Here is a 13,797-nt window from a genome sequence, read left to right as displayed (position 1 = left end):
ATTCCCACAGCAGAGGGGTCACAGGCCTAGAGACCCCACGGGGCCAAGCAGGCACCTCTCGGTCAGACCCTCCTTCACCAGCTGGCATATGGGGACTGCCAAAGCTCAGGACCTGAATGGGACATCAAATTGCTGTGTGGAGAGGCTGACTCCCCACTTTCATTATCTGCACCCCCAGGCCTCCCTATCTCCCAGGCTCCGAGAGCTCCAGAGTTACACAGTTCAGCCCCTCACTTTGGTCAATGACTGAACCCTGCATTTTCCCCTGAGGGAGTCACCCACACACGGCACCGGAGCACTGAACACATGGGCAAGACCTGCTGGCCCACCAGGTCTCACACTCAGCATTCAAGGTCACAAAGGCACTCACTCACAGCTTAGGTTTATTGCTCATTTGTGGAAATAGCAAGTTCGATACAATATATTATTTCAGTTCATTCCATCAGCTTTTTCTTTCGTGAACAGTGGCTCATCTGCTTCCCCCAGACAGAGCCGACAGACACATGAGGATCTGCTCAGCACCGCTAGCACAGGGAAGACGCATTTACCTGGGGTGAGGGGAGAAAACCCAGCAGGTGTGTCTCCTGCAGATGTGCTGCCACCCCCCTGCCAGTGGCCTGCAGCCCACAACTGCCCTCTGACCTTTTCACGTCCCTAGGTTGGGCAGCACTGGGTGCCAGGGCCCCTGCACAGAGGGCAGCTCTCTCCCTCGAGCGGAGAACCTTTCCAGAACCTGCTGCCTACCCCAAGACCACAAGCAGCCCAGAAACATCAAAGAAACCAGCAGCAACGGCTGGTGTGCTCACAAGGGGGTCGCACCCAGAGGATGCAGTGGCCCACAGCAGGTGCAGCACAGCCCAGGGCTGCCCAGGTGAGTGGGGCACCAAAACCCTGATACTCCAGATGAGTGACATTGAACCTCACTGCAGGATCGGCCCACCTCTGCCACCCACATACCCACATACCGCCCAGGCTGCTCTCCCCCACTCCCCAAAAGGATCTGCTACCACTGGCTCTCTTAGAAATGCGTACTGCTCCCGAGTGTTCTGGAGCCAGCCTGTTTAAAGCAGGCACGCCGCTCTGCTTCTGCCCCTGACCTGCACTCTGTGCAGCTGACCATGACTAGTCAACTGGGTCTGCAGGTCACCGTCACCTCCTCTGTGATGCCTTCCTGTCCCTCCAACTTAGAGCTGACTACTCCCCTCTCCTCTGCCCTGTCTGCTGGTCCGAATCCAGCCACAGTCTAGCTGTCTTCATGGCACATGGTGGGCACTATGGGAAATGCTCATGGCTGCAGGAGCTTGCAACTCCTCCCACACACACCTCACCCTGTGCTATCCTGCAGAAATGGCCCAGGGCCTCATCAGGCACCAGGAAGATGCTCAGCACAGAGGCAATGGGGCTGCAGCAGTTCTAGCTGCCTTTCAGGATGCTGGCCAGCACAGGGCAGAGAAGCATGCAGGGGAGGACCTGGCAGCTTTGCTGGCCTCCAGTGCAGTCACTGGCCACTCCGGGAGCTAAGCAGGGGCAAGCCTGCTGGCCCTCAGCAGATCCCACCCTGCCCTCACTGCTTTCCCAACTCTGGGGCCATCCCTACCGCCCTCCCTGAGGGCCAGGGTGCTCCAGGCCATGGCCCTATAGCAAGGGGCCTGCCACACCGTCTCTACCCACACAGCCGCCCCCTCCACCTGCCCACCTGCCATATGAAGTGCTCCAGGGTACAAGCCCAGGGTGGCTATCCCCGAGCCCTCAGACATGTGAGACCAGGGGAATCCACAAATGTGGCTCGTCATAGGGATCCTGGGGCACAGGCTACTTTGGAACCAACCGCTTGTTATGCTTTTCAAAAGACTAAAAAAGAAAAAAAGTTCCTATCCCCCTCCCTACAGGGAATTATCCAAGAGTTCTACTATGCCCAACTTTCAAAGAGGCATTGTTAATCTTCTGGCCATAAATAGGCAATTAACACCCACTCCGATTCCAGCCTAACCAAGCTCCAGCAGGCCTGGGGACTGCAGCACACGGTGTGGCATGGCTTTCTTTAGCTTTTGACTGGCCTGAAGCTACTAGAGGGTGGTCACACAGGATGGTGCAGCCCACAAAAATGTTCAAGATAAACAGGCTCTTGTCAACAGGAGAGATTCCATGTCACTGAAGTGCCTGGGACAACAAGGGAGCACGATGCAGAAGGCAAAGCGGGCCCATGAAGGCCAGCCGCCTGCCTGGTGTTGGGGAAAAGGCACAGATGGGAGGCAGACCTGCGGGGCCAGGGCCCTGGCTCTGCTGCCAGACGCCTGTGTCTGCACACCCCCTCTGCTCATGGAGAGCTTGGGAACCTGCTGGGCTGCCAGCCAGGAAGCCCCGAGAAGCCAGGAGAAACAAGACAGGGCTGGCCATGACCTGGGCATGTGTGTCCAGCACGCTCTCCCCTGCACCCTGGGACCCCGCTGGGGGATCCTCGGCTTCACTAAGCAATGAAGACCCCATTCTCTGGCAGGGCTGCCCCAGCTGCTGGCACTCTGATGTGGCATGGCCAACAGGCTGCAATGTGGCAAGCAACAGAGACCATGGATGGGGCCTATGGCAGCCCTAAGCTGCCCCAAGCTGCCCCAAGCGCAGTGAGGGCTGGTCTCAGAGCAGGAGACAAAGCTTCCGCCAGGAGGAGGCTCACAGACTGAGGGCAGGCAGGCAGAGTAAGGAGCTGAGGGGCCATGGGGTAGGCCGCCACACTCACTGGGATCAACACACAATGGCTGCCAGTGGGGTAACCAGGAGGTCCAACCTGCTCTGTGGCCACCACACCATGGAGACCTCAGGGAAGTGACCAGTGAGAGAAGAAGGCAGAGCCTGTGCCCAGGGTGAGTGGGGGTCAATGGCAAGATTAACGTGCAGGCAGGCCTGCCACTTCCTGACCTGGCACAAACTAGCACACACACTGCCCGCCCCTTCTGGTCGGCCTCTGTGACCCTCCCAGGCCCAGCTGTGCTGCTCACCAAGGCCATGGTTCTTCACCGTGGCGGGTGGGGCCTGCTCCCTGGCTTCAAAGTCATGATCGCTCCCATCAAAGTGCTGCATCTTCCCCTGGGCTCCTGCCCAGCCCCACCATGGCCCCCCCAGGCTCCTCCAGTGTCCACATACATACTTCTGCTTGCTCTTCACACTCAACCCTAAGGCACATCCTCCGAGAGGCCGCCCTGGCCTCCCCAGTTCCCACACAGCAGTGATCCCAACAGACGCTGAGATACTCCGGAAGCCAGAGCTCTTGCAGTCACACATGACAGGCAGGAGATGCCAGAACACACAGCACTGTGGAGAAGAAAAGCTGCCCTGGGTTCCTGGTCACTCATTCTGCTGCCAAGCACATGACTGAGGACATCAAACATGGGCAGGAAGCGGCCTAGAAAGGCCCAGCCCCAAGGCCAGGACAGCTGGCCCAGATATTCCTGGGCAGCTGCAGACCCAGCCCTCAGTGGAGCCAGGAAAGCTGGTGAGCAGGTGGATGCCCCCGCTCCCCGGGCACAGCAACTCAGGTGGCACTTCCTGGGACCCACGTCCTTTCCAAAGATGGGCCTTTTGGAGTCCGGACTGAGTTGCCTACCCTCTGCTTGATGAGCCCCACCCTCACCACAGCATCTACCCGGGAGGTGCAGAGGCTACCACGTGCCTCCCTAGGCCAAAAGCCCAGCTCAGCAGCATCCAACTCCAACTTGCCTGGGTGCTCCCAAAAGGCCCAAGGACAGGTCCTCCCGGAGACAGGGCAGGGTAGCTTCCAGGCCACTCTGGCATCCAGATCAGAAAGGTGAAGCTCAGCGAGAGGGACCCCGGGCTCACAGCCCCAGCATACGGTGACACTGCTGTGACACACAGCCAGGTCGCAGATTCTGACTCCACCGGCAGTTCTGCCTGGGTCTCCCCGGCAACATGAGACGGCCAGGCAAAACCCTGGCCCGACCCACAACTCAGGGAGGTCTGGGCTCAAACCCCAGTGCCACCACTCCGTGATTCAGGCAGAACTTTTCCGAAGAGCCACACCAGGCTCTGGACCGCACGCCTTCACAGAAGACCAGAGATCAGCGGAGAAAAACAGAGCCCAGGAAACCCAACAGGGGAACAAGCAAACCTGATGAACTACAGTCCCCTCCTAAAATAAGGCTTCCAGCATGGCCCCTGGCTCTGACGTACACCTGTTCTGGGCAAGAGAAGTACCAAGCTCCAAGTACTTCCCACAATACAACAAAACCATTTGGCATCAGGAGAGGAGGCACTGCTCCCCTGCCCACAGGAGAGTGCCCAGGAGGCCCTGCTTGCCCAGCCACCCTCTATCCCTCCTAGTCCTGGCCAGCATGGTCTCTGCTTCCACTAAATTCCCCTCTATGGGTGCTTACAGTTGGGCTGTCAAAAGGGCAAGGGCCCACTGGCCTGCAGGCCTTCCCTACTCCAGCTTCTCTGCAGCAGAATGAGAAGCCAACAGAAGCCCTGCTGTCCCACCAGGGAAGTCCCCTGACCCTCCTGCCCACAGGCTGTCTCTACCAACGGCAGGGCTAGGGGGTGGGGTGGGAGACAGCTCCCAGCCTCCATACCAGCACTAGAGGCCAGGGCATGCCAAGCATGTCCAGGGAGCCACAGGGTCTATCACTGATGCACATGACTTGGGTACCCTGCTCCCCCGAGTCCTGGGCACCCTCAGACGCTCCTCTGCTCAGTGGCTCTCAACTGAAGCATGGAAAATCACCATGTGGTGCTCTGAGCTGCTTCCCAGCATACTCTCCTCCCATGGTCCTCTTCGCTTGGAGAGCAGAGTCACAGCGTCAACAATCACTACAATCCCAGTGCCCTTAAGCAGGCTGCTTATGCAACCTGAGGCCACGACTGAGAAGGGCAAGAAGCCACACACATACAGAACCTGGGTCTCCCCGAAGGCTAAGAACCCCTGGCTCAGGGCTCCTCCAGAGCCACTGACATTGTCTCTGAGTGAAAAGGAACAGCAGGGCAAGTCAGAGCCCCATGGACTCCACAGCTGGCATGATTTGGTTCCCAGTGGGACAAACCCAGTAGCCTGCCCAGAAATGCATATGAGGAGAGCTGCTGTGGGAAAGACAGGAGAAAGGCAGTGGCCTGGGCCTGCTTTGCTCAGCCAGCCATCAGTCGCATCACACTCTGGGATTGCTCCTGAAGCCTGGGAAGCAGGAAACTGCTTCCCACTTTACAGACACGGATGTGGAAACTTAGTGCAGGGACACAACTGAAGGGCACACAGCTGGATGTGATGCCAAGGCTCCTACTTGTTACTACCACACTCTATGTCCTCAGGGCCAGTTCTCTGAAAAGGCCAGCTGGGCAGTGCCCACCCAGGACCAAGTCCAGCAGCAGGCATGCTGGACCTGGGACCAGGAGGCCAGGGTTCTTTCAGGGCTGCTAAAGAACCCCAAAGATCTGGGCAGTCACTGCCTTCTTGGCCCTGGATACCTCGTCCTCAAGTGAGGGCCTAGACCAGAGCAGGGCAGCAGTGGCTGCCAGGGCTGCCAACGGGAGGAAGTGCCTGTCAAGGGAAGCAGTGCCTGTCCAGGCCAGGTCTGTACCCTTAGCACCTGCACACTCTGACAGGCCAGGCCTTCCTTTGTTCACACCTGTCCAGAGGGTGGCCCAGTCAAATGCAACCTCAGATGCTCCTCAATGCAGGCTGGATTTATGCCCTGATAAACTCTAAGCAGAAAAAAGCACTGAGTGCACCTGACCAACCGGACATCCTGGTCCAGCGGGACGATGCTCTGTAGCATGTCAGCTGAACCTCAGGACCATGCAGCTGCCTGGGAGCAAGAGACCCACATTCAAATGGCCCAGAGTGTGTTGCTAGCCAACACACCCTGCTTTCTGTCCCAAATGGCTGGGGCCACAGAGGTTTGGACCACCACCCCCATGCAGCATTTCTGCCTGGGGCTTCCTGGTGCCCCTCTCTCGGGAGAGTGTTGCACCTGTCTGCCTTCGCGTAGTGAAGTACAATCCCTCAGGAGCCCTGCTCTGCCCCACATAGGCCTCCACATCACAGCAGGAAGGGTACTGAATGTGCCTGCAGCAGAAAATCTGAGGAACTTAAGTGGCTAGCCACTGGCAGGGTGGACAGGAGCTGGCCAAAAGGACTCAAGCCAGCCAGGCTTATAGCCCAGGGATTTGGCCAAGGGAGGACACAGCTGGCCTGCAGCTGCTGAGGCTGCCTGGACAAGAGGCTGAGCAGCAGTGGTGTGAAGGGCCACCCGCGGTGACTAAGGGCCACTGCCCCTTGGTAAAGACAGAGCAGAGCGCAGGATCTGTATGTCCAGCAAAGCATCCATGATGCCCAGCACCTGTCACAGTCCTCAGCCCACATGTCCTCGCAGCCTCAGCCAAGCACGGTTCCCCTCCCCCACCTCTGGCTCACCCGTGGGATCGGGGCACACCAGCCTTCCCAAGAACATGTCCACATGCCACTACCTACATCATGCTCCCCCCCCCGCCCACGTCCCCACCCCCAGGCTGCCCGGCCAGCTTTCACGGCCCCTCAGACATCTGCTAACACAACAGTGGCTGCCTGTTCTGGGGCCTCCTTGTGCATGGGCAGCTGCACTCAATCAAACCTCTGTCTCAGCACCCCAACCCCTCCCTGGAAATGCCTTGCTTCTGTTTGAAACACTGTGGAAAAATAAAATTTGTTGCTCTTTCAAGCTGACTAGCTTGAAATCAAAATGCTGCAAGGACTATGATACCCGGGGGCAAGGCACTCCTGGTGATCTCATCAATTGCAGCTTTTCCTGAACTCTTCACTCACACTCATGTGATCCCTGTCTAAGCGGCCATGCCAGCTCAAGACCTGCTGGGAACCAACCAGCGCTCATCGTGCTAGATCTTGGAGAGCAGTAACTTAAAGGTCAGCCAACGTCCTGCTGATAAAACAGCTCATCTACTAGGTCGGCCCTGACTCGACCGACACGCTGTCATCTGCAAACAGAGTTTTGCTAGCCCATGCTAGGCCCACGGCGTGAGCAGGAACGCTGAGCAGGACCACAGCACACAGACCCCCAGGGCTGCCTCGGCAGCTTGTTCTGGAGTACCAAACAGCTGTCACTGCCCTCTGAGAGAACTTCCAGTCCCAAACCTGATGCCCTCACCCAGGATCCAGGCAGTTACCTACAACTGCATGTGGTGACCCTGCCCACAAACTCAGCCTAGGGGATTGAAGGAAAAAGGAGCAAAGACAGTCAGAGAGCCATTTCCATGTCCCTGCCCACTCTGTCTCACCTTCACCACCCAGAGACACAGCAGCCATGGCCACTGGCTGCCTGACCAGCTGGGCCCAAGGGATGTGGCTGGGAAGAGTGGGGAGGCTGGTAGGTCCCCAGGACATGTTCACCCTCATTTCAAGGCAAGAGACATAAGACAAGAATGCTCACACAGGGAAGGGACAAGCCCAGTTCTGCCCTGTCTCATAACCCTCAGCCCTGCACACGGAGTTGGTGTAGGCTAAAAGCTGCAGTGCAGGGCAGGTTAGCAGCCAGGCAGGCCTGCTTCCATTTGTAAAAGAAGACAGATGAGGCAAGAAGATGAGCAGATAAACAGGAGGTGGCAAAGCAGAGAAGGCAGAACAGGACAGAGGGAAAATGGGCAGAAAACAGGGAGTTCTTACCATAGCCTGGACAACAACCCTAGGGCACATCCACCTGCTGCTCTCAAGTCATCCACGGAAGTGCATGGCCTTCCTCGAGCTACAGCTAGAACAGGGATCCTAGGTAGGCTCAGGCAGTGCCCCTCTGCCTGCTGGTGCACTGGCATGGAGCGCTGGTGCACCGCTCCCACAGTGGCAACAGTAATGGTATTTGCAGCAGAGATGTTCAACATCTGCCAGGATTCCAGCTCCCCAGCCTCTCCTCTTTAACACCTGCTGCTTTGCTAGGATCTCCTTCCAAAGGAAGGCCCAATCATGAACACCAGGTCCAGAAGGCCCCTCCTGGGACCCTTTTCCTCAGGAGGGACTAAGTGAAGTCACACTGCCTCAAACACGGGCACTTGGCCCTGCTAACCCCAGGGGCACTGTAAACAAGTGGGGTCTTGCCCTCAGAGCTTCCTGCCTCACTGGCAGACTCTGGCTTCTCACCCTGGCCCCTTCCTGCCAACTGCAAGTTGTAGAGGCTGGCCTGCCATATCCTTCCAGCTGCTCATGCACTCTCAGGTCTGCTCTGGGTCCTAGCTCCAGGGAATACCTCCAGGTACTCCCAGAGTGCCCAGCTGCTCCAAAGCACTAACTGTAAAGGCACTTTACACTTCTATCCATATTTTTTAAAAATCTACCTACCTACCTACCTACCTATCTATCTACCTATTTATTTGAAAGTCAGAATTACAGGAAGAACCAAACAGTCTCCATCACTGATCTACTCCCCAAGTAGTAGCAACAGCCAGGAGCCAGGAGCTTCATCTGTGTTCCACACCTGAGTGATAGGGCTTTAACCAGGGAAGGAGCTGGATCGGAAGTAGAACAACACAGATGTAAACCAGCAGCGACATAGGATGAGGCATCCTTCATCAGGCACAACTGGGCTCCCACTTTACACTTTAACCTGAGGCTTCCTACACCTGTTTTCAGAAGGCATGAATGAACAGCTCCAGTCACTTGGTGGGGTCCTCATCTCAAAAGCAGTGTCTAAACCATAATCACAAGACCTACAAAAGGGAGACCCCTCCACCGCAGCCCCTGGAAGCCTGGGCCAGCACCGACCCCAGGTGCAAGTCCACCCACAAGCCTTCCTCTTATGGGAACACAGACTAACCTGCCTCTTAGTAACAGTTGGTCCCATCTCAGCCCCTCCTTGGCGACAAGCAGGTTGCCGTATCTATATCTGTATCCTGGCACCATGAACACCCAATCCAGGGCCCTGCACCATCTAGGAGCAGTCAGAGGCTCTACAGAGATGCACAGGACTTACCCAGGCCTGGTTTTGGGGTTCCCTGGAAAAGCACAGTCCATCTCCTTGAATCATCGGCCTGTAGGAGCCACGCAGGCAGAACCATGGACACTCATGGAGAGAGGTCTGGAGGGGGTGGGACGCCTGGTGGGGGATGGCTCAGCATCCAGAGGCTCCATCCCCATGGCACACTCACTTCCGATGGTCCATCTCTACTCTCCCGTGTCTTGTCCTTCTCAGGTCTTGCTGCCACATTATCAAGCCCAAGACAGGATGACCCAGACAGCCTCCCAGGCCTCAGAACGCCTTCCAGGTCTGGGAGGCCTGCCCCAGAGCGGATAAAGCAACCTATACATCCAGGCATGGCCCGACTCAGAGTAATGTTTTTCAGGTTTTACCCAAGTGAGGCCGGGAAATGTCTCCAGCAATGCCAGTGGCGTTATCCCAACTTGTGGCTAGTAAAATATAATAACATGTGTAAGCTGTTTTTACTACCACCTTAGCTTATTGGCTAATAAAATAAGCTCAGCATTAAGAATTAAGCTTGGGCCCAGCGGCATGGCCTAGCGGCTTAAGTCCTCGCCTTGAATGCGCCGGGATCCCATATGGGCGCCGGTTCTAATCCCAGCTGCTCCACTTCCCATCCAGCTCCCTGCTTGTGGCCTGGGAAAGCAGTCAAGGATGGCCCAAGGCCTTGGGATCCTGCACTCGTGTGGGAGACCCGGAAGAAGTTCCTGGATCCTGGCTTCGGATCGGCATAGCATCGGCCGTTGCGGTCACTTGGGGAGTGAATCATCGGACGGAAGATCTTCCTCTCTGTCTCTCCTCCTCTCTGTATATCTGACTTTCCAATAAATAAACTATTAAAAAAAAAAAAAGAATTGAGCTGAAGGCATTTATCACACCCAGAACCACCGCTTGAGCTTCACTCAGAAGTCACCCCCATCTGTCCCCGTGCAGCCTTCCTAGCTATTCACACTTCTCTGGACAAGAATATTCCTCGAGGGCCTGCCGATGGGTTTGACTATTGTCTACTAACAATGTCACAACACTCACATGCAGAGGAAAAAAAGGACATGCCTGTGGCCATAACAGAAGAAAGGAAAGTGGGACAGGGTGCAGGAGGTCTGTCCCCATGAGCACAAGAATAGCAGCAAGCAGTCAGAAACTTGGCTTCCGGCTGCCCCAGCTGGCCCCTAGGCTCTGCAGCCAAGGTGGCTCGAGACACTTTTGATAGGAGACTTAGGTCACCTGTCATCTCGAGGCTAGGCATTGTGGCATAGCACTTAAAGTTGCTACCTGTAGCACTGGCCTACAGCGCCCACAAGGGTGCTGGTGCAAGTCCCAGCTGCTCTACTTCTGTTCCAGGTCCCTGTCAGTGGCCTAGAAAAGCAGCATGGGATGGACCAAGTCGTTGGGTCCCTGCACCCACATCAATGATCCTGGCTTTGGCCTGGCCCAGCCTCAGCTGGTGTAGCCATTTGGTGAGTGAACCAGCAGATACAAGATCTCTGTCTCCTTCTCTAACTCTTCCTGTGTTGGCTGGGAGGAGAAACCCCCTGGGCACTCAAGGAGGTTGCTCATGATCACCCCACTGAGACCATTCAGCACGCTTATCAGCCCTGGATCTGGCTCTAGCCCCAACACAGCAGAATGGATGCTCATGACACACGGCCAGAAGCACGGTGGTCAGCTCATGGCTCCAGCCACAGAGTGCTCCTGGGATGCATGCAGAGCCCACATGGCCACATTCTGCCCAGAACTGCCACCTGTACTGTCATTAGCAGTCACACCCTGGGTCTTCCCATCCAGACTCTCCTAAAGGCGGGGCTCAACTCCAAGTTCAAATCAAGGCCCAATATCAGCACTGACAGGAGGCAGGGTTGCGAGACAGCCCAAGGAACAGGGGTTATGGCGAGTGGCTTCTCCTGCAGGGCAGAGCAAGAACAATGCCAGAGGCCACAAAGAGCATGGCATCGACCATTACTTGATGGCTGGCATGTTTAAGTCTAATCAAAGGAATAATCCCAGCCCCAGCTCTCACTCTCCAAATCCATTGCCCAGATCTCAGGATCAGCTAAGACCCAAGAGACCCTGGATCCCTGGGCCACTTCCTGCCATGGTCAGAGGGCACATTCCCAGGAGAGAGGGCTCCAGCACAGCAGGAGGGGATTACCAGCGCCTGATCACATGGCTCCACCCGTGAGGCCTGCCTCTCACCATCTGTCCTCCTATACCAACAGCATCGCCGAGCACAGGGAGAAAAGCATGTCTGATTTCAGAGAGAAAACAGACAGTTGAAATAATCTTCCTGTGAACAGGATTTGAAAACAAAGAAATTAACCCACTCTCGAGCATTCCTGAAACTGGTGCCAGGCACATGGTGGGGCTGGACCAGGGGCAGAGGCCCCGGGGATGAGGACCAAACTGCTGCTGGAGGCCCCCGCAGGCCGTGGGGGCTCTTACCTGGGCCATCTTGGCGAGGTCTAGGGAAGGCCTCTGCTCCTGCACATCCTCAGGGCGCCGCCGCTTCACGCCTATCTTCTTGTCATTCAGGACACATGGCTGGGAGCGGCTACGGGCCAGGCCACTGGAGCGTCTGGCCAGCTCCGGTGTGGAGGCAGGTGTGCTGCTGGCTGAGGGCGGGCAGTACTCCGCAAAGCAAAACTGCTCGTGTGAGCAGGAGAGGGACCGCTGCAGGTCCAGCCGGCCCCCTCCCCCAGAGCACGTGTCGGGGCTCCAGTTGTCAGCAGCCTGCCCACAGGGGCCCGAGCCCGGAGCCCCCTGGCAGGGTGGCCCCCCAAAGCGGTGGTAGAGTCCCGCCTGGTGGCAGGGAGAGGACAGCCCATTGGCCCGGGCAGGGAGGCTAAAGCTGGAGCTTCTCTGCATGGTGCCCATGCCGTTGGAATAACGCTGGACGCTGCCCCCACTGTAGCATCGCCTCTTTTCCACAGGAGTCCAGACCTTGGACCCCAAGGGCCGCCATGACGTCCGGCAGCTGGACATCTCATCAGAGAAGGACAGTGACCGGCACTGGCGCTTGCTGGGGGGCGCGGAGGGGTTCCCGTTGTGGTCGCTGATGCTGAGGTCTTTGATGAGGCTGGTCACAGCGCAGGTGGTCACTGCCTCACGGTGCCACAGGGAACCATCCTGACACTTTTCAGGCAGGCACTCCCAGATGCTGGCGCTCGACTGGTCAATCTGAAGAGGGCATTTCCTATCCAGGTCTCGCCATCTGTCATTTTCTGGTTCACAAATGACAAAGAGAAAGCAGGACTTGAGAAGGCTTTCACACCGGCCCCCTTTGCCAGATTTCAGGGAGGCCCTGGGGACCCCTCCAGTCCAACCTCACTGCACAAACGGGAAATAGAAGGGGTGTTCCAGGAAAGTCAGTTCTAAACAGAGAGAGGCCTAGGATGCAGGGAGACCTGGGGTCCCTGGCACCCCTTTCCCGACATACCACACTACCTTCTCAGAAAACTGGCTGCAACGCTTACCCCATCCCATCCCTGAATACGTTCTTATCACACACGCGATCCCTGGCCAGTGGCAAGAGTCAGCAGACTCTTCCTACCAAATCCCCGCTCGGGTCTGTGGCTCTCAGGCCAGGACCCCACGCCCTGGCAGGAGACCATGGTCGACGGTGAGACTCGAGGCTTAGGGGGCCAAGGTCCAAGCAGTAAATGGCTGGGTCCTGCCAGCTCAGTTCACGCGAGGTCCAGCCTCTACTGTCAGCAAGGGCTTGGAAGCTGGAATCACAGTACTTTATGTTCACTTGATCTCTTGCCAAAACTGAGGCTACTTAAAGAACATGGAAGATGTTTAGAACAATTAAAATCTGTGTGAGCAAGACTTGGGTTACAGAAACTTTAAGGGACAAAATCGAAGCCTACAGATTCAGGTCTCCATACTCAAATGCATAAAAGCATGGGCCAACCCTGCTATGAAATGCTGAAATTGCACTTGGGTCTTTATTTCAGTTAAATATCCAAGATCTGTCACTTTCCATGAAGGACTCAGGCACTGTGCTCGGAATTTTATGAGAAGCAGAGGTAAACATGACACAGTGTTTATGTTACAAAGGTAAATGCTGCCAGGATCAGTGTGACAGCATTTTTGTTTTTCTAACCTGCTACCTGTGTTTACAAACAGGAATCCTGAGTTGACTTTCATTAGGAATCTAGGTGCGCAAAGACTTCCCCAGCAGTTTAAGTCACCTTGGAGCACCCCAAGTGTGTGGCCTACAGCGGCAGGCCCAGAGCCACACACATGACAGGATGCAAATCCAGGCTTCTAGGCCCCACCTGAGCTCTATATGCTTCATGACAGCACTGAAGGACCCGCAGGTGAACCGGAAGGAGCTTATGGGCTGGGCAAGAGAGACTCCAAATTCAAAAACTCATGATTCAGCCCACAGGAGTGCTCCGAGCAGTAAATACCTGCCTGCCCTCCTCCACCACTGGTGTCTTTAAGCAGTAGACAGGAACCAACCCACCTGGGACCGCTGAAGCCATACCTTCAGTCTGGTGGGCTGACACCCTGTGCCATCAGAGGCTGTACCCAGAGCCTTGGGGCTGGGCACAAAGCAGGGCTGTGGCTAACAAGCTGTTAGGAGCTTGTCTCCTCCTAGGAGCTTCCAGGCCCTGCTCACAGCTGAGTCCTGCTCTCACAGCCTGCTGTGATAAATCACTCCCAAGCATCACCATCAAGTATTTTTTAGGAAGTTCCCTTTATGTTGTTCAATTATATCCATGGAAAAATATTCCCTTCCAGTAGATACCATTCTCAGACAGCTGCCACAGGACATTAGTCAGCAGTGACACACTAACCCTGCCTGAACCATGAGCACCCATGTTATTGGATT

The 13,797-nt window shown here is 56.2% G+C and overlaps 1 protein-coding gene across 1 annotated transcript in view; it reads right to left on the bottom strand.

Annotated features, from left to right (window-relative positions):
* The window catches only part of FAM53B (family with sequence similarity 53 member B), a 60,359-nt gene that overhangs the window by 26,923 nt on the left and 19,639 nt on the right, over window positions 1–13,797 (bottom strand). Inside the window, exon 3 of the mRNA XM_040991958.1 lies at window positions 11,400–12,178. Coding sequence (XP_040847892.1) covers window positions 11,400–12,178 — 779 coding nt within the window. The remainder of the gene's footprint in view (window positions 1–11,399; window positions 12,179–13,797) is intronic.

Source organism: Ochotona curzoniae, unplaced genomic scaffold (genome assembly GCF_017591425.1).
Source record: "Ochotona curzoniae isolate NIBS_2020 unplaced genomic scaffold, NIBS_Ocur_1.0 contig_66, whole genome shotgun sequence".
Lineage (NCBI taxonomy): Eukaryota > Metazoa > Chordata > Mammalia > Lagomorpha > Ochotonidae > Ochotona > Ochotona curzoniae.
This window is presented reverse-complemented; position numbering and strand designations above follow the sequence as displayed.